General features: G+C 40.3%; 1 protein-coding gene across 2 annotated transcripts in view; it reads right to left on the reverse strand.

The window, feature by feature from the left end:
* Positions 1–1,290: 1,290 nt before the first annotated feature.
* Positions 1,291–21,468, reverse strand: part of rnf152 (ring finger protein 152) — a 45,811-nt gene continuing 25,633 nt past the window's right edge. For both annotated transcript variants that reach the window (XM_046041534.1, XM_046041545.1), the window contains one exon: positions 1,291–3,336. In XM_046041534.1, coding sequence (XP_045897490.1) covers positions 2,488–3,132 — 645 coding nt within the window. In that variant the 5' untranslated portion in view covers positions 3,133–3,336 and the 3' untranslated portion in view covers positions 1,291–2,487. The remainder of the gene's footprint in view (positions 3,337–21,468) is intronic.

Consider the following 21,468-nt stretch of genomic DNA (forward strand, 5'->3'; position numbering starts at 1 on the left):
CTGTACCAAACACCGTTTTAACTTCCTTTCTTATGTTGTGTCACTGGTGTGTCATGCCAACTCAGAGTGCCCTGAAGTGTACTGACTTAACTTTTCATGTTTGTTTATTTTAGAGCTAAACCCACACAGAGCTCCATAATCTCAATTCCGACTCTTATAATACTAACCAAGTAAAACATGTCAACAAAAAAAACAGTTCCAGAAAAAGACAAGGAAATTACAATCATTCTGTACATGATGAGGCTGCTATACAAAAGAGCTCACCCTGTGTGTGTGTACTGTACACTCCATTGCTTTAACGATACAGTAAACAGAAATACTGCTTGCCTCAACATATAAAAGTGAAGAGAGAGAAACATCCATCTCTGCAGATGCGAGAGATATTCAAAAGCAGATAAATCGATACAGTCGTCATTAACTGGACCCCTGCAGTGCCCTGACACATTACTCACACACACAAACACATACCATCAAACTGTTGAGCCCATAACCACCAGTTTTCTAAATTAAGGAAAGTATTAAGATGAAGGGAGTCGATAGTTTGTGGGCTGCCGGTGAGGGCCTGGTCAAAGCTGAAGAGTCTGTCTTTAGAGGACGATGGTGGTCTGCAGGTCAGGGTGAAAAGTAGTTGGACAGTTAAGTAATCGATGAAAGCATCCGTGGGAAAACATAAAAAATGGATGCACTGCAAAAGAGAAAAAAAAAAAAAAAAAAAGAGAAAAACTGGGAACAAGAATGTTGCCCTGAATGTCCAATTCCATTCTTTTCTATTTAAAAACATAGTTTGACATTATGCGTATTGGCTTTCTTGCCAGGAGATTGATACCAGTCTCTAGAGCTAGAGCTAGCAGGTAATTAGCTTAGATTTAAGCATAAAGATGGGAAACAGCTAGCGTCTTCAGAGTTAAAAATATGTCCACCAACAACTTGTTCATAAAAGCCTTAATCCATTTTTTACAGTTCTCATTTTTTTGAGAAATGTTGTTTTTTTGTTTAATCCATACAAAAATGTTTAAATGTAAAGTTGTGGGTTTTGGTGTGCTGTTAGCATGTTGCGCCTAGCACAACATTGCAGTTCTGTTTGTGTGCAGGTTAAACAAGATGTTAAGTGGGCTTTCGAGACGGTGATAAAGTGTCCATTTTTTAACATGAAAGAACCGTTTCCCCCTGCTTCTAGTTTATGCTAAGCTAGGCTAATCGTCTCCTGGCTCTAGAGCCGTATGTAACGCACAGACAGTGGTATCGATCTAACTCTTGGACAGAATGCAAATAAGAGTATTTCCCAAAATGTCAAACTAATCCTGTTGAACTTTTATTCTGTCATCAGTTCTAAACACAGTATTTTGAGCAACTTCTTTGTTTACCAGATAGCCTGTACATTTTTGGCAGCTAGAATCCTACTAGAAGGTAGCACAAAGTTTCCCACCAAAATCTAAATAGGACAGCAACTAGTGATAATTTTCACTATTTTGGATAAATAGAGAGACTCATTGTTTAGAAACAAAAGTTGTGAAAATCCCAGTGATGTCTTCACATGAGTTGTGTTGTTCAACCAACAGTCCAAACCCCAATGATACTGAATTTACAAAGACAGAGGAAGAGGGAAAAAAAAAAATAAAAATCACATTTGACAGGCTGAAAACATCCAGTGTTTGTCATTTTCCGATCAATCTCTGACTGTCATTTCAGCAGTAATTCAGACATTTAAGCCTTAATAAAGCAACTTGCTACCTGCATTTTTTAATTTAGGCCTGTAATATGCTGGCATGAATGAACAATCCCATTTCTAACCACATGGAGCCATCACAGCAACAGTTTGTTCTGAACAGGAACAGGTTGTGTGAAAGAAAAAAGAAAAGAAAATGAAAGCTGTGTTGATTTTGAGTTTCCCAGATGATTCAAACGGGGCCGGACGTGGATCCTGCACAGTTAATTCCTGCAGCATCAGAGAACGGAGAGCAGCCAAGTCCGAACTCATCTTCTGCAGCACCAGCTGGAGACAACGCACTTGGAACCAACACTCACCTAAACAACACTATGATAACTGATGTACTTCTACAAACCACAGACTAAACAGGCAATCCAACGGCTGAGAGTGTGAGTGTCATATCGGCCCCCAGCCAAAAACAAATCAGCTGGCCAAAAACATTTCTGGAGCAATTCCAAAAATGTTCTTTCAGAGAAAATGGAAAGACAGGAAAAGGGCGACGGGGTTCAGGGCTGACAGAGTGCTGTTGACAAGAGGAAAAGTGAAGTTGTCTATATTTCCATTTTAATTTCAGTATCCCAAAAAATAATTGGCAGGCTGCTTGTCTGCCCTCTTCTTCTGCATCATCGGTTTCTCTCTATGTTGCTCTGTAGCTTCCTTGGATGCCCATGATGTGAGTTTAGTCCCCTCTCCTCAGCAGTCGCGTCCTGAGGAGAGGCAGGGCTAGTGGGGGAATCTAGGGGGGGGGCCGCGGCAGTCCGAGCAGCCTCCCTCCACCCTCAGCCGCAGGAGATGACAGTGAAGCGCTTGGAGATGCAGGACATGTTGTGCAGCACGATGCCCAGGAGGAAGAGCAGCACACACGCCACCAGGATCACCGTGCACACGCCTGACCACGTGGAGCCCTTCCCTCCTCCTACCACCGGGCCAGTAACTCTCCTCTCGCCCTCGCCTCCTTCCAGCCCCATCCCCACACCCTCCAGCCCCATACCCAGGCCCAGAGGCTGCTGCTCGGGCACGGTCACCACGGTCACCCCCTTCTGCTGGCTGCCAGGCAGGAAGCGACATCCCAGCTCCCCTGGCAGGCCAAGTGCCCTCTCCTTGGCGATGGGCAGTGGCAGCATGTAGCAGCCGTTGCTCGGCAGGCGGATGAAGACGGGCGTGTGCTCAGACGCGTGAGGGATGGCGATGACAGTGATGATGTCCGGGTCATCTGGGAGCTGGGAGACTGACAGGCCCGGAGGGAGTTTAGTGACGCCACGGCACCAGGGACAACGAATCTCCTTCTGGCTGCTGCGCATCTGGGTCAAACACACCGAGCAGCACGTGTGTCTGCAATCCAGGAGTTTGGGCCGCCGGCGAGGGCTATAGTAGTTAAAGCAGATCTGACACTCCAGAATTGAATCTTGAGAAAGAGTCTCCATTTTTTTTAAAGATAGGTAGGCGGGGTCCCTTTTTATATTCAGTGGCAGGCAGCCAGTAGAGAAGGTAAGTTACACAGGTCTAGTAGAAAGTTTGCACAACTTCACTTGAAGCTAAGAAAGCACAACTGGCTCAGATGCTGGATGTTCCACTACCGTCCACGACTTCACAGTGATTAGCTCTTTAGTGGCAACATGGTCATTCATCTGCAACAGAAGAGAAAACATAGTTGAGACAATGAGGGCAGCAACAGTAAAAACTGTGGAGAGCTGTAATTACCTTGGTACTGACAAGATACTGAGATTTGATGCAAACACTGAGTTAATATACAAAAAAGTCTGTGGAAATTCATATTTTTTACTTTGACAGGAGGTTGATTGTGTTTTATTTTACAGATCCATACATTCAGCAAAACACATATCAATGGGCAACAGCCCTCTTGGTCAGACTTTATTTCGCCAGCAAATAACACAGAAAGCTAAATCCATCTCAGCAAATCTGCACCATTGCATCCAGAATGAAGGCCACATCTGCCCCTGGTAGGGAATAAAGGTTTTTGAAAATTAGGTGCAACAGGTAAAATTTTGTTTGTTTTTTTATGTGCAAGAAAGACTCCTTACTCTAATACACTCTGAACATGGCTTTCTACACCGTTGAGCACTTTCCCTCATCCCTGTTGTTATTGTTGTAGCGTTTATTTTTTAATCATCACATTTATGTTGTTGTATTTTGTATTGTGCCAGCACTATAATAAAAAAGTTCTGAACTGAACATTTATGTGGACAGTCTAACCAAGGCAGGCAGATTCAGGGCTGGTCGATGTGCTCCTCTCATACAAGCGCTTATCATGTCATATGCACCTCTCGTTGTCATATGCTCATTAATTTGTCTTGTGATATACATGTTATGCATGTTTGTTTTTTTAGACAAACGTTTTCATGTTCACTGCAACTGAATTCTGGCCCCAAATATAGGTGAATATCGGTTTCCATTTAAAAACATCACCAAAACTAACATATGTATATGTTATATTATATCTCTCTAACCATGCAATCATCACCCCAGCTACTACTGTACAAATACTTTAACCTGTAGCCCAAAGCTTTACTTCCTATCTTTTATCTAATATTCATAGTTTTCCTAGAAATCAACCCACTAAAAACTGTGTAAAAGTCAAACTCACAAGGACAGCCAAAACACAAACACAACGCAAAGTCTCTACACGAAAATACATGTCCAAACTATATCTGAAAGGACTGCATGTATCAGTGGTTAACATGAGATGCCTTCTACAGTGTTTTATTAATGCATGTTCAAAACACTGTTGCACACTTTGCAGTCCCCTCTGCATTTGAAAATATACAGCAAACATGATTTTTGTTCAAAGAGCTAAAACTTGCATGTTGGTATGGTCCTTTAACACTTGCAAACATCCCAAATATTCAATGAGAGGAACGAATGGCCACGACTGATCTCATAGCAGGGAGCAAAGACACAAGGAGAGGGAGATGCAGCAGTGGTCAAAAAATGCATCATGTTATTATTATGAACGGCATACTTCGTACATTTCAGCTACCAGCTGCCTGCAGTAGGGGCGAGTTCATGAGACCCTCCGTCTCACGATCTGTGTAAAGTATGGCTAATTCTTTTAACTGTCTCCTTCAGGCCACAGACTCCATCAACAATTTCTTCCTCCTCCTACTCCTCTTGCATAATCACGTCTACCGTGTTAATCCATGCGGAAGCTGTGATATTTTACTTTTACAGATGATTAAACCCTGTCAAAATAGCACCAAGGAAACAATGAATACCAAACAGGGCCCTGCCGAGTTTTTATTTTATTTTTCACCCAAATTGTCAAGTGTGAAAAGTGCTGAGGACTAGATTCTTCTCTCTCTTCCTCTCCGCTCTCTCAGAGCCGGTGTCCCTCCAGGCTGTGGGTACACAGCAGTGAAGAGTGAGACAGATGGAGAGGGAAGGGGTGATAGAAATAAAAAAGGTGACCACCAATTGCCCTGCAACGCTGTACATCTCAGTCCTTTATCAAAAACAAGATCTCAGGCAATTAAACTGCTCATAGCGCCCTGTGGGGACACCGACGTGGCAATGACAGATAAGAGTGTGTTCACACCAGGCATGCTTGGAGCAGTTTATTCAGTCTGGAGTCCTTTAGTTTGGTTCATTTGGAGGAAAGAGGATGATCACATTCGACCTTGGGCAGTGGTAAATAACTGCAAGACAAGACAAGGTTTAGGATTTGATAGCATTTTATCGAATTAGACTCCGCTTATCAAACTTGAATCCTGCTGAACACATTTCATCGATCGATGCATCAATATCTTGCAGGAGACTAAACAAAGTAGCCAAGATGTCCTTGTCCATTGCCCCATCCCCCAGATGTTCCAGGTGGATCCTACGGCATTCCCAGATCACGGATTTCATAGCAATGGGAGTTCATATCGGGAGGAAATTCATAATGAGTGGTGGTCAAAGAACAACCTACTGATCAACGTCAGCACAACTAAGGAGCTGATCGTTGATTTTAGGAAGGAGGAGATAAAGACACGCACTCCTGTCTACATCAGTGCTGTTGAGGTGGAGCAGGTGAACAGTTTCAGGTTCCTGGGAATCAGCATCACAGAGAACCTGACACGGTCATCTCACATCTCCACGCTGATGAAGAAAGCTCAGAAACATCTGTATGTCTTTCCCACGCCAAGTTTTTGTCAGCTTTCACAGAGGAGCAATAGGAAACATCCTGACTGGAAAAATCATAAACTGGCATGGGATGTGCATGGCCCAGGATCAGAGGGCGGGTAACTCTGCTTGGTAACTGCTTGGTACCCATCTCCCGAGCATCAGTACGGTGAGGTGAGGTGAGGTGCCTGCACAGAGCCCAAAGGATACTAAAGGACAGTACCCACCCAGCCACAGCCTGTTCACCCTGCTGCCTTCTGGGAAGAGATATAGAAGTTTCTGCTGCCACACCAAACTGCAGAGCAGCTTTTTCACCCAAGCTATCAGACTCTTAGACTCTAATTCATCCTCAGCACTGCTCCACTGATGATAATTTATTTCTGTTTACCATTTTTTATAAGTGATTCTGTATCAATGTATATTGTCTGCTATGTAGCAGAAGGGAGTTACAAAAGACAATTTCACTCTATAATTTGTTATATTGTGACAATAAACCTATTCCTACTTAATCCCTCCAGTGCGTTCTGGCTCTGCCATGGGGTCAGGTTGCCCTGACCAGAATACCTCCTTGGGAGGCGTCCAGGAAGAATCCTGACCAGATGACCGAGCCATATCAACTGATTTCTTTTAGAGTAAAAAAGCAGCACTTCTACTCAACTCTTTCCAAATGGCTAAGATTATCAACCTACCATCCAAAACCATTACTGATTCTATTAAGGTGTGATTTTCAGGTGTGCAACGATCTGATCCGCTGGATGCTGACCTCATTAAGTGCTTCCAGTTACGGCCAGACATGACTAATTCACATTAAATACAGTTTTGCAATCAAAATTCTGTGGTTCTTCTATCAGTTAACAGATTACAGTGCTTTACATTTAAATGATCCCAGTGAGTTCCACACAGTGTGGTGTACAGATCTGGCCCTAACAGCACTGGCCCTAATTTTTCTGTTGAGATTTGGATCTAATGTTACAAACATGTACTGTATAATACTTGTTTATATTAATGTAATGTTCACTAGTATAGCAGTCCATGAAAGCATAGCAGTGGGTGGCAAAACCTTAAAGAACTAAAATATAAAGACTTGAAATTTTTAAAGATTTGCCAGGAAGATTATGTGATGGATGTTTTGTGCATAGCTTAATGAATACATATCTTTCAGTTTATCCAGTTTCAATTTGGGGGAATTGGAACTGGATAAACTGAAAGACGAAATGTAACCCAATCTTATTGTAAAACTAAGCAAGATGCCTTATAAAAAGGTGAAATGCTGTGTGTCTAGTTGGCATTTGGACTACAGGATGCGACCTAAGAAGTGTTATGGGACAGATGGTCCAACGTGTTGGAACCACATTCCACTTTTCCTCAGACAGTAAAGAAGATCAGGTGTTTCAGCACATGAAGAAGCTGAATCCTCGTTAGTCTATTAAAGTCTACAGTCAAATCAACTTATCTGTGGTCATCAAACTCATGTACGTCTTCTTCCAGCACCAGGCCCCGCCACCTCGGGCAAAACACTTTTTCCCCAGCCAGATCTAGAGGCCAGACCCTCCACTCCGCCTGCCTCCTCACTCTGCACTCTCTAGGTGACCTAGTTTCTTCACACCGTTACAGAGCAGAAGTCGAGGAAAAGTACAGAAAAATCCTGGCAGTTTCATGGAGAAGCGAGGAGTAAGGGATACGAGCACAGGAAGCAGAGAAAGAAACCTGCCCTTGAGGGGGCGAGACAGCCCAGGGTATTACTAAATCCTTTTCCCGAAGATAAGGATTAGCTTTGATCTGACATAAATGCTTTGTGGCTCAATATTCCCATACACTCAGTCGCTCTCTCTCTTGCCTTCCTTCTCCCTTCTTCCCTTCTGACTGAAAAGCTTGGTTAAGTAGGAGAGGTCTATCAATTCTTCATACTTTCCATCAGGTAAATTCTCCCCAATCTTTTCCTTTCCACAACTTCTTTTTCACAAATGTTCTACATGTCGAGGACCTACAATACAGCTGCACAATAAATATAAAAGATATGGAAAAAGCAATATTAGCCCTAGCAATTAGAAAATCACAAGAGGCATCATATCATTTTAGAGAGAAAACAATTTCAGACACCTTTCACAAAATCCAAAAGGAAATGGAAGTATGGTGAACAAATTATTGATTTTACTCAAAATGAGCAACTTTCACACGTTTTAAAGATTTAAATTGATACAAATGATAATATTTTGCAAACAATATGGTGCTGAGGTATGTTAGAGTTTATATAAATAAGCGATGTTCAGCTGCAGCTTGGCTATTTTCATTACCCATAAGTTTGTTGATTGTTTGGTCCAAAAAATATGTCCATTACAGTTTCGTGTTTAAATTGCTTGTTTTTTTTAGTTTAATATCATAGAAGACTAAGAAAACTAGCAAATGTACACTTTTGAAAGGAACCAGTACATTACATTTTTGTAATTTTTTCTTTAAAAAACATTTTTATGAAAATAGTTGCTGATAAATTTTCTGCCAATTGACGGAATCAATTTACGGACTTGTTGCAGATCTATTCAGCAGGATATAATATCACAAACGTTGTCAATATCATTAAGCATGTCATATCCAAGCCCATCTGCAGGAGATAATGTAAGGTAACAACGAAAACAAGGACATCCAGTGTAATCTTTCTTTGAATCTGAAGAAAACAACGGAAGAACTCAGAGGTCATGAAATAACAGCGAGGAGCTCGAGGAGAAACCGCGGCTGCAACTTAACAATATGATTTATTGGTTCAACTGAGCTGTAACCAGGACAACCTGGCTTTCCGGATAAAAGCTCAGTTTGTGACCCACTTTCTATTAAACCTACATAGAAACACAACAAAATGCCCCTCTAAAAAGGCCCAAGAGCAGCTTTAAACAACAGTGTACTAAACAAGTCAGTTTGACCTGAGATTCAAAACTTGAAAAACAAATCTGGTTACAAATCTGGAGAATCATTTGAAGGAAAGTTTGGTATTTAATTTAGCCTCTATCTGCTGGAATTACTAAGAGTCACGCTTTTACAAAAATAGAGCAGGTCTTTGTGGAGTCATCAGGGAAGCATGGAAGGACGAATGATTAAGTAATGACGTAGAGTGACCGGGTGACGGCCTCCACCACCCTGACATGCCTGTAGTCCACTGGGAGCAACCAAAAGAAAACACACACACACACACACACACACACAAAAGGACTGAACCAAAACACACACACACACACACACACTCCCTCAGGGCCTCCACACACACAATCAACCGAGGAGAAAGTGCACTCGTCCTAGCAGACAGAAGTTAAAAATAACCGGCCCAGCCAGAAGTACACACATGCACAAACACACATGTATACACAATATTCTCACACACACACACACACACACACACACACACACACCTCCATCCAGCTCGAAATAATAACTACCAGGAAGCAGCAGAGGAAGAAGAACTTGTTAATTTACAAACCCCAAGGTGGTTTGAACCAATGAAATGTCAGCGAGATGATGGTGTACAGTGTGATGTCACTGTTCATATAATGCTTGCTGGTTCCTAATAGGACATGTGCTGAGCAGGTGCAACGCATTTACCTGAAATGTACAGGGTTTTTCAGCCAATATCAGCCACAGCTACTCAATTAGAGTCCAAATGATACTGGTTTTCTGAGGCCAACATAATACTAAAAACATACTATACTGTCTATATACACAATATATTGGCCACAGAAAACATTAGTTTTGGGAAAGTGTTGTGATAAATATAGATATTTCCCAGTTGAACAGGACATTTTAAATTTCAGCAAAAAAGTTTATACTCGACCTTGCAATCAGTAGTTTGACCCCAAAAAAAAAGCATAAGTCAAGTTCCACTTACTAGCGTTTTGTCAAGCAATATCAACCACATTAATGTTAATTTTTCAGGATGTGTTTGAAGAATGAAAAAGGCTAGCAACTGGACCTTTAGTTAAGTTTCGTCAAATAATCTACTGTAATATAATCAAAAATCACATTTACAGTAAACTTCATTGGAAATTATTTTTAAATAATAACTGCAAACAGTTTAAACTATACACAATTGAATAAAGTGATGGTCAATTCTACGTAAAATATTTAATGCTGCAATTTTCTTTACTGTGTTTCTCTTTGCATTCAAGTCACTGAACAAAGAATATTATCATAGAAATGTATGTGAAAGACATAATTTTTTTATCTCTATATATCTGTTTGTGGATACTGTACATGTAGCAACAATGTAAACACTAAAAAAGGGTGCCTTGACATCCCTGGAGTTGAAATATGCATTATTTTGAGGCTTGATGTTGAAAAAAATCTGAGATGGATTCCAGGATTCCAGGTCTCAGCACCATGGTAATGACTAAGGCTTTAATCCCTCTTCATTGCACATTTTATCCCCCTGCAGCCCAGTGCCCTTGCAGACTTGACGGGCCTAGGTCATAAGTACAGAGGCTGGACACTTGGATGCACCTCCTATCTGGTGATAATAATAAAAAAAATTGTTGGAGTGACACCAATTGGTCCTTGGCCCACAGCTGAACATTCAACTCACTTTCTTGAAATCTGTTGGCAAGCTTTTTAGATATCCTAACCACCCACCAAACAGACTATGACAATGCCAGTATTTCTTCATAAGGTTTTAACAGATATGAGTCCATCTAAATTTTAGTTTTTTTCAGTATACCATCCTTTATTATGTTAAACACCAGAGAAACCGACAGGAGCAAACACATTTCCTATCACTTTCAAATATGGCAGAGAAAAAGACACTGAACAGCTCCATTTGGAGTCTGTCCATGCGATTTGTGGCACTCTGGCATCATATTACGAATTCCATTATGCTCCCATGGACATTCGCTCATTTCAAATGACAGATAAATGCACTGCGCTGTGATGCAGGTGTTGCATGTGTTGATTTTACACTAATTGCATGTCATTTATGCACGCTAAAGTATGAAATTAATCTTAGTATTCTCACGTGTGATGAAAACATTTCATCAGCGAATAGAAGCTAAGATGGTTGATTAATTGTGTTTTTAAATTAGTTGATATCTTTCAGCCATGGCATCTTTGCAGCAACATAAACATTACAGCACTTAAACAAACATGCCAAATGAAATGTGTTCTCCAAGTCTTGACTGTGAGCAGCTGTTGAGCCAGCATTTGCATTTAGTTGGTTTGCTGATTTCCTCTCCCACACATCAAAATATCCAGAGTACATTTAGCAGCTAAAGTAGCCAGGAGCTGCTGAAGGTAAAGGGCAACAGCAGTTCCTTCACTGAGTGTGTGTGTGCGTTAATCCAGAACATATCAATTAATTTTAACTGCAGCCCATTTTTCATATACGTTTAATGTTAACTGCACAGGCGAGAAGGACAGAGAACAGTCTGTCCTTGATTAAGGTTACAGAGTACAGTATGGATAAGTTTATGCTGATAATCACTTCTTAAAAGGGTTGTTTGAGGATTAAGTCTTGCTTTTAAGGTTATGTTTAGAGTTAAGTCCACTGTGCTGCATACATCTAACCTCCTATGTCGGCGTACTGTCTGCGTATGTGACAGTGTGAAATTATTGTCCAGTTACTGAAAGTTAGCACGCTAGCATGACCAGCACTAACATGTGGCTATGTGTTAGCTGTTAGCTCAACTACAGTAGTTCCCACCGAGTAGTCATTATAGAGCCACATATTTTGACACATGTAAGATACATGGATAAATTTCACAGTGCCACTTTTGGTGTTCTAAAAAGTTTTAAGTTGTTACCATAGAAAGCTTGTTAGCAATATTGCTAGCTTACTACCTTCTTCTACTACTTTACTAATCATGAAATTTAGCTCTTTGAAGGAACAAAGAGCTGGATAGTCCAGAATGGAGGAGTGTGTTGCACCAAAGAGTTTTATTTAACCTCCTTAGTATTTGCTAAACAAATGAGTCAGGGTTTGCAAACAAACTTCTTTTGGATAAATTGTGTGAATTTATTGTTTAGTAAGTGACCAAGCTTACTAGCTGGCTAATTGATAGTTAGCTCATCAGTTACAGTACTTTACCAATTAGCCCTGCAAATGGTCACAACATCACCAAGCTTCTACAACCATATTTTGACACACGGTTGAGTTTTGCTGCGCCACTTTCTTGTGTGACTGTGCCTTAATTGTATGTTCATAAATGTACTTTGTTTAAGTTGTGGCGAGCATGATAAGGTTGCTATCTTGCTTGTAGCTTCTGCTATTAGCAAGAAATTGGGCTCCACCACTTTCTGACTACGAGTTCATGTCTGTGTTTTGCAAAAGGTGGCGGTCACTGTTATCCATATACTTTCGTGTACTTTTCATCTGAGGATGTTTTCATGGTTTGGGCTAGGCTTCTTAGTTACAGTTAAATGAAATCCTAATGTTACAGTAAAATTAGATTTTAAACAATGGTGTGCTTTCACCTTTGTGACAGTTTGTCAGTCCTAGCTTTCCTGTTTCAACATGACAATGGCTTCATGTACAAACCCAGGTCCATAAACAAATGATTTTTCCAAAATAAGTTGTGAAAGAACTTGACTGGCCCATGTAACACCTTGGGGATGAAGTGGAACTGTGAGGCAGACCTTATCTCCCATCATTAGTGTTGGACCTTACTAATGCTCTTGTGGCCGAACAGGAGTGCTTATATTTATATTTCTGAGAGTGTAATTGTCTGCACCACCACCCAGTATGATGTGGGATGCATTGTGTTTGTGTGTGTGCTAAGCACAGATGGAGCCACTGATAGAGGCCTGTGCAGCCGACCACTGCAGGACATATTATGGCAATTTCCAGCTTGAGGAGCCAGCAAGCATCAGAGCTGGCAGGGCTGCTGGATGAGCACGGCCCCACAGATCTGCCCGAGCGTGACACCAACTCCTGCACCGCTGGGACGCCGCCCAACCGCAGGAGGTGAGTAGAGGACAGTGGTGTTCATCCATTACATCTCCCGAGGTACTTGGTTTCATTCTGTAAAGCCAATATTTGACTACGGAAGACCTTTTCCAGACTTAACAATAAATTCAGTCGGGAAAAGAGATAGGAGAGGTACTGCTGATGGAATTAACTCTTTGGTCAGAGTGTACTCAAACACACATATCCCACAGACACAACTTCCTTTACAAAAGAGAGATGTAAAAAGACAAATAAGTTTATAGTAATACCTGTTTCACTGTCATACTGGCCAAAGTGTAAAAGTATGGTGGAAAACCAGTAGGGCCAATATACCTTAAATGATTATACAAGCGTTTTTTTCATATTCCCAGCAGAACAATTATTTCTAGTGATATAATTAATTATATTAATGTGACCTTGACCTGTGCAAGTGGCAGGAAATGGCTGGATTAGGCACACACACACCATTAAAAATGACTGATTCCTTTGAGTTTTTGTTTAAAATCGACCTGGCTTCTTAGCTGCTGAAGCAAACAGTGTTTGCTGCAGGTCTGATGAAACTCCACAAAATAGGATTTAACAGCCTCTTGCAGAAAAATACACATACACACACACACACACACACGTCACACATTTATAAAAGTGGGATTGTTGTAACATCTCCCCACAGCCAGCAATCACATACATACAAAACCATTTTATATAACTGCCTACAGCAGGCAAGAGACTTTTGTAAATGAATGAATGTAAAACTTTTTATTACCTTCCAAGACCTTTTTTGTGTATTAAAGAAACTAAATTTCTTTTCAAGACCTGCAGACATCCTGTTACAGTGAGTGTTGCTGCAGATTTTTTAAATGTAATTTTCCAATGCTCTGACCACCACAAACAGTTATCATTTGATCGGGGTGGAGGTAGAAATCTCAGAGACGGCATCTCAAAACCTGGGAAGATTAAAAACAAACAGAGGTAAGAAAGATGATATGTATGTTTTTTTAGAATTTGGTTGGACTAAAGGCCTGTCCTCACCAGAAAAACTCCCTTATAGGTCGACTGTAAAAGCAGCTTATCATAACCAACATTTACACTTACTGTTAGGCCACGCCCTCTAGTGGCCATAGTTATTAGGAAGTCAGGTGACGTAGTATAAAAAGCGAGAAAGTCCTCGTTAGGAGGTCAAACAAACACAGGACTTTCACACAGTTTGAGTCGCGAGCGGAGTTTGTGTCCCATGTGAAACCACGTCAACATTTAATTATTTAAAGTTTTGGATTAAATATCAATCTTTTCCCAAATTTAACCAAGGGGTTTTGTTTAAGGTCACGTGACTGAGTGATTGGCAATAAACCTATTGTGTTGTTTCGGTATGAGGACGTTTTGCCTTTAGAACAAGGTAATGCTACCAATGTTAGAAATCATTCAGTGACGCGGGTATGCTAAATATGCTAAAGCTCAGAGATTATCTGGTTATCTGGCACATCTATTATTAAAATACCAACCTGCTGAAAATTTTAAATCACAATAATATCAGCTGTAATTGGTTTTTGACGCTCTGTCATGAGAACTGGAGGAAAGGGTGAAATTGACAGAGAAAGGAATTCATGCATTTTCAATTTTGTTTTGCCATTTCAGACTGTGATGAAATATAAAAAGTCCTATGTAAATACTGATACATATAACTACTGAGAAAATGGGTCTAAATATGCAGTAACAATATTTTAATTGTATTTTCCATCTTTAAAGTGCAGTATATATATAGCCAGCAATGTGTGTTTGTGTGTATGAATGTGAGTGACAGGCTATTGGCATATGCCTCCTACACTATCCCATCAATCCTCAGTGAGGTCAAACAGAGTCCAGAAACTCTCATCAGCAAAACAAATCACCGTCTCTCTTCGCTTCTCTACACTGAGAAATTGTGCAATTTTCAAAGCAGATGAAAAAAAAGAGGTGAATGCTGCGATTTCAGCAGCCGGAGGCCTGATCTCCATCTTCAGATTCAAATAAAGATCCTGGAGACCTGAGATAAGGGCAAGCACAGCAGCTCTGCCCAAACTTCAAACAACACTGACACTGACACTTAATTAAGCTCGTCTGCAACGAGGCTGCTTATGGAAACTATGGAAACAAGGAGTATTTTAAAATGATTAACTGTTCGACTCTGGTGTCAACATTTTGTATCCATTTTCACCGTATATTGCTTCTTTAAAATTGCAATCAGTTTCAAAAACAAAAATTAAAAAAAAAGAAAACATTTCTTAAACAAAACTTGGTCCTAAGATGACTCATTCCTTTAACTCTAGGCCATAATGTGCTTTTTCATCTCAATCATTTTTTAAGAGCAGGTCTGATTCCTTCAAATGGAGTATTAAATATAAGAGTTCACCACAGATAGTGTGATCTAATTAACTGCTAAGGACAGGCATCAGGCATCTGTTTCTCCAGAGGAGACGTTTAAAAATCGCAGATGTTTATGGAAAAGAGCTTGTGCAGCAAAATGTGTTTTCTGAGGTTTGTCTGCTCTGTCAAAGCTACCTGGGAGTCTGGGTTTGTCCTTTTTAAGTCAGACAGGAGGTGGTAAATAAGAATCATTCCTGCCGTGGCGGTGCCTGAGAAGACAGGTTTTAACATTGTGCATCTTTTTGCAGCTGCTCGAGTCTATCCAGCACGGCGCGACGCAGCAGGCTGCAAACGCACCCCCGACCCCTGTTCCTTCGCCTGAGTATGAGATCAGTACACATCAGCGAGCAGCACTGCGGGAGTGTGTGGGTGGGTGTGCATGGATGTTTTGTGTGCATGCCCACGTGCTTGAATGCGTCTTTACGTGTCTGTCTGTTTGCAGCATTTCATAAAAAGACCCAGCTTGAGTTTTTAAGAAGCTCAGCAGGTAAATGTTTGGGAAAAAAGAAGCAAGAAACACTTTTACTAGATGCTCCAAACCAGCCCGATTAGACATTCGTCACACGTACCGTCTTCTGTTCAACCTGCATCTCGACTCGCACATCTATCGAACTTACAGCAACGCTGCAAGCTAATGCTTTCAAGAGTTTCTCCGTCAATTTGAACCACAGATCTAGCATGTTGCTAGGAGACAGACGTTGTCATTTCACCGACTGTTCTGTCAAAATCTTGCTCAGAGGTTTTTGGGGAATATGACCAGAGGTGGTAGAAGTTGACGAGGTGACTGTGCGGCACATTTTTTAGAGTTGCCCTCAAACTCATGTTTCATTTCACCTTGTCATTAAAACCCCCATGTCTTTCGCTGCCGCTTTGACAAGTTAATTACAGGCAAATCCAAACAAATGAGGCAGACTAGGCCTACATCAGCTACTCCACAAAGCAATCTCTCTCTCACACACACACACACACACACACACACACACACACACGTCTGTTTTCTCAGGAGGAAAACTATGTTGTCAGGCGAAGAGAATCAGTAACAAGCCTGAGGAAACCACGGATAAGCCTCCCTCCGGGAATTTGTTTTGGATGAACTGCCTATTTTGGTATCTTTTAATCTTTCTGAAAACTTAATTTTGTTTAAATGATTGAGCAACTATTCACATGTAAGCATGTGTTTTACAACAGAACTGTGTGGAATACTGTCCAAACTTAGTGTTACGCCTTTATCACTGCACAAAGAAGTAACTACTTGAACAGTGAAGTTAAAAAGGGTTTTAAATATCTTTTACACGGTTTAATAACATTTAGGGTGCTTTCACACCTGGTTCATTTAGTCAGGACCAAGTGAAAAAAAATTATACACTGTTGCATTTTAGTTCCAGTCCAGTCCCTGTTCACATTGCAGTTTTACAAACGAACCAAGAGAAGTAACCGTGACGTTACACAGACTTACAGGTAACTTGTTGATTGGACAGTTTTGGCGATTGTCATCCTGCATCATCAGGACCTACGTGGGGAAACCAAACTCCGGTGACTGACCAAAGTTTATGCAGCACTTTAATGCTTCTGAAGTAATAATTTATTTTAAGCAGGTTTAATAATGTTAACCCGCAGATCGACCGCATCGTCTGTTGTGAAAAATAACATAAAACAGGACATGTACAGTAATAATTCAGGGCTTATTAGCCTATAGTATGCAATGGTATCACTGTCACAAATGTTTTATGCTTAATGAACTGGCAGTGTAAAGGGAGTACTACAGACCCATTAATCAGGGAAAATATCTGTGCTGACAAGTAAACATTACCAAATGATTTTCATAGCCTATACATGGCTTATCCAGATCAATTACAAGATCACTGAACAGACTTCTCAGTGAGCAGAAGAATTTATTAATTGTTTAACTTTGGAAATAATGCTCAGATCACATCTCTGCTATCATAAAATCCTGTGGTTGGTTCGTTTGCTTTCACACCACAAGCGAACTGCAGCAGAGTTCTTTTGAACGTACCACCTTCATGAAGGAGGTCTCGGTATGCTTGTTTGGTCTGCTTTTGGTGCGCACCTGCTGCATTCACACCTGCCCAAACGGACCGCAGCAAAGGGGGGAAAACGAACTCTAGTGCGATTCAACAGAACTACAGGAAGCAGGTGTGAAAGCACCCTTAAAACCTTATTAATACCTTTTCAGGTTGATTATTGAGATTATTGATCATTTTCACAGATCCTATATAAAATAAGCTAGATACTGTATTTGGAACATCTAAAAAAGCAATGCAGGGTAAGAGAGTTACAATCAAAATATGTTTGTTTCTTCTTGAGTTTAATGAATTGATGCATAGTTAAATTAATTTAAATATGTGATTTAAAGGCAATAAATCACATGAATTCCATTAGTTTACATGACAGCTACTGCCACACTGCTAAGCTAGGCTAGTTAGCATTTGACAGGACACTTTAAAAACTTTGATTTATTTATTTGGTAAAATAAACTTAATTACTGTACTAAGAAGTTGGAGTTGGATTTTTCAGTCACTACAGTTTGATTTTTACCAATATTGGGGGAACCAAACAACCACTACACAAATGCATGGGGAGGGTGAACTCCTCAGTTCAAGACTCAATAGTTCACCTACATTCGAAGGACAAGAGACTTTCAATGACAATATATTCGATAGGGAGTGAAAGAGGCCATTATCATGTGAATAGAGAGACCACTGCTAAACAGGGGAGGAGGGCTGAGACACCACCTATCCCCCACTTACAACGCTGTCCTTACATCCTTTTCCAGGAGAGGGAATGTTTACTTTGCATTTGGCCTAATGTGCCAACACCAACAACGGTGGTTTAGATTTGGCCTCACATGACTCCAATGAATGGCGAAACAGCACTAACAAACCAAGCTGCATCATCTTAATAACGACTCACAGAAGTCAAATGGCTGGGATTCCCTACACTTCAGTCACAACTGAAGAAGCATCTTTAAGTATCTTTAACCAGTCCAGCTGCCCTTGATTTTAATCTTCCTTGGATACCTGTGAAAGTCATCTTTAAATTAGGAATAACACAGCATATTATAAACTCCCAAATGTTACATTTTATAATATAAAATGTCCCTGACCTTTTACAAAGAGGCACATGATTTTATTCAACAGTGAGTTTCAACTTCATGCATTAATTTCCTCCCTGGTATAAGTCATATTTAAATGGTGGATTATTTTCCTTTTGCACTGATGCTTTTCCCATTAGCTCCAATCGTGTCGAAACCCCACTACTGCTGCATAACAGCTACTTTCCATTTAATGCAATTAAGTTTTGAAAATGCCAATTAAACACAGGAATATCATTATGAATAACATGATAGGACTCCGGGAGGTTCAAGTACCACAAAGCTGTCGGTGCTGTTGCCAGGCAATAGAAGGCTGAAATATCACATGCCGTCTTACTACCAAATAATAGTCACATTTTAAACTATAGACTTTAGAAATGTGCTGGGGCAGACAAAATAGCATGCGGTATCCTCTTTCAATGACAGGCTGTGTGTTCAGTAATCCATACTGTGCAAACAGTCTGGCTGCAATCATTAAAAGGGAAAGGAATCAGCACAGAGAGTAAACGATTACTCTGCTTACTTTTCGATCTGAGATCAGTCACATGAAGAGGATGTAAGCAGTCTTTATCTGAGCACACTAGACTAACACAACAGAAGATTAATATGGCAAGCATGTACAGCAGAAGCTCAATCTGAGGAGGGAAAAGATGGGGCTGTAAATATCAAATCACCTCGTAATTCAATTAGACTTTGGTTTATGGTGCAACAATTTGATGTAAAACTGATTCTGAATGCATCAAAATATTTGATTTCAGTGCTTTTTCTTTGACGTTTGTCATGAAGAAAGTAAAATGAAGTTACTTCCACTATCATTTATTAACCGAACTGGTAGGTTATGTGTGAACAAGGCAGGATATCTTCCCACAGAGGAAATGTTTGCTGCTTTGACACTCGCTCGAGGGGCTCTCTGTTTGGCATCATCAACAACAACAGGTTGTTTTCCTCCAGCTCCTCACGGACACATGTAATGTGATTTCCAGCTCATCTCCTTTTTCTTCTCCACTCTGCAAAATCCCAAATGTGTCAATTTGGACGGATGGAAAATCCAAAGAGACAGCTCACTCAGAAAAAGAAAACACGTAGACTCTGCTCTGCTCTCTAAATATCCAGTCTTCATCCCTGGGCGTATTAGGCCGTCATAGCCAATATTGCAAATAAATGACAAATCAATATCATCATAGATTTATCATAATATTGGGCTTTTATATGATTTTCCACTACCCATGATATTTAAAAAAAATATTTATTAAATAAGACTTTCCTGTCAGGTTATTTAATCCGTAATAATTTCTCAAACTTTTTAGAATATGTACTATATCTCCATATATACATATCGACACCGCAACATCAAATGTACTGTAATTAAAAGGATTTTAAACATATCACCCACCTTTAACGTTTCATTATGCAGCCTTGTGCTGCGTAATGACAAATACAAACTTTGTACCTTTAAATAATTTCACCACATTTTGACTTATTTTGACTGACCATGACATTTAAGATGTGCATGTCAGCTCTGGATCGTTTGGTTTGACCAGAAAATAACAACATAACTAATGACTATTCATTTATTTATGTCTCAGCCTTCATACAGCTCACTCTGTAAAAACACTTTTTACATATGCTTTAGTACTCCAACACCTTTAAAGTGTAAAATCGATGTTCCCCTTTAAATTTCCTGGAATCAGGAGGTGATTAACTTAGCTAACTTAGAAATCGATCTAGCACCTAACTCCCTGTGAAACCACAACTTGTTTTTACATATTTGTTTGTGTGCAGATTAAATTAAAAGTGTTAATTTCTGAGCCTCAGACATGGTAGGTTTACATTTGAACATTGGAGAGAACCAGACTGGCAGTTTTTCCCTGTTTCCAGTCTTTATGCTAAGCTAATCGCGCCTCCTGGCTCCAGCTCCATAGTTAACATACAAATACGACAATGGTACCAATCTTGTCATCAAACTCTCAGCAAAAAAATGAAGTGTAGTATAAAAATGTCAAGATATTCCCTAATTACTTAGTTTATACTTGTTAAACTAATCAACAAGTAGCAAAAAGGTTCAGGTGGATTAGAGTAGCTTTAACGAACAGATGATTTGTTACAGAGAGAATCAAAATATATCTAAGAATTAATTATTTTTCTACCCCTAATTATCAATGAGGCATCAATGACATTGCTCCTGACTGCACCATTATTGTCAATCAATGGTGCTTCTTAGCAGTAAGTGGACTGCAGACATTTCAAGGTACACTCTCTGTGTCCTTGTAATTGCAGAAAGTCCCACTTTCACTGTTTGTGGAGAAAGTGTTCTCTTTGTCCTAATATTTCCATCTTTCAAGTAAGTTGAAATGTTTTTTTTTTTTTTTTTTACTATAATCCAAAATCCTTTGAGTGCAAACCAATTAAGAATATTTAATCCCTCTATTTAAAGTGCAAATTGAAATCCTTAAAAACACTGAAAACAGCAGTATTAGTAGATAGCAGAAATCATTAAGTAACAGCTGTACTGTCCCCGGAAGGACAAAGGGAAGCTGCTTGTGTTGTAAAATACACATTAAAGGAACTTGAAATGTCTCAAACACACATTCTGTACAGGAGCAATGAAGGGTAACTTTAATGACAAAAGCCTGTAAACCTAAGTAAAGTACGCAGGAGTATTTTCTGTATGTGCCAAGAAGTGAGGTTGCCGGCTGCCGGGCCACCTGCTACTACACTTCTGAGTTTGAGTAATGGCCCTGATGTCTTCCATTGGCTATTTTCACACCCTCCCTCCTTCTCTTTCTCTTTCCCTGCTCATCTCTTTTAGTGAGACAGACAGCAGCAAGGCTGAGGGTACGTTTGACGCTCAGCCAAGGAGAGGAATATTTCACAGTGACTGATGTCAGCGTGGACACCTCCGGCTGGCGAAAAAACACAGATGGGTCGATACTCTGATTGGCATGTTGCTGCAGAGTCACGGGTCAGGTCCTGCTCTGACAGACAGAGACAAATCCAGCAGGACGGACTACATACTGATCCTTTGCTAAATGAATGTAATGTTGTATATTTGCTCTCAGTTTTCACATGAACAAACACACCAGCACAGCCTTAAAGCCTCTGCTCTTTCCCCAGAGGAAGCTGAAGTGAAAACACCGGGTTGGTTCTGAAACAAGAACCAAGTCCTCGGTGACGTATGGGGACTGTAAATCACCTTTGAGGTCTTTAAAAAGA

This window comes from Micropterus dolomieu, linkage group LG01, assembly GCF_021292245.1.
Source record: "Micropterus dolomieu isolate WLL.071019.BEF.003 ecotype Adirondacks linkage group LG01, ASM2129224v1, whole genome shotgun sequence".
In the NCBI taxonomy this organism is placed as follows: Eukaryota; Metazoa; Chordata; class Actinopteri; order Centrarchiformes; family Centrarchidae; genus Micropterus; species Micropterus dolomieu.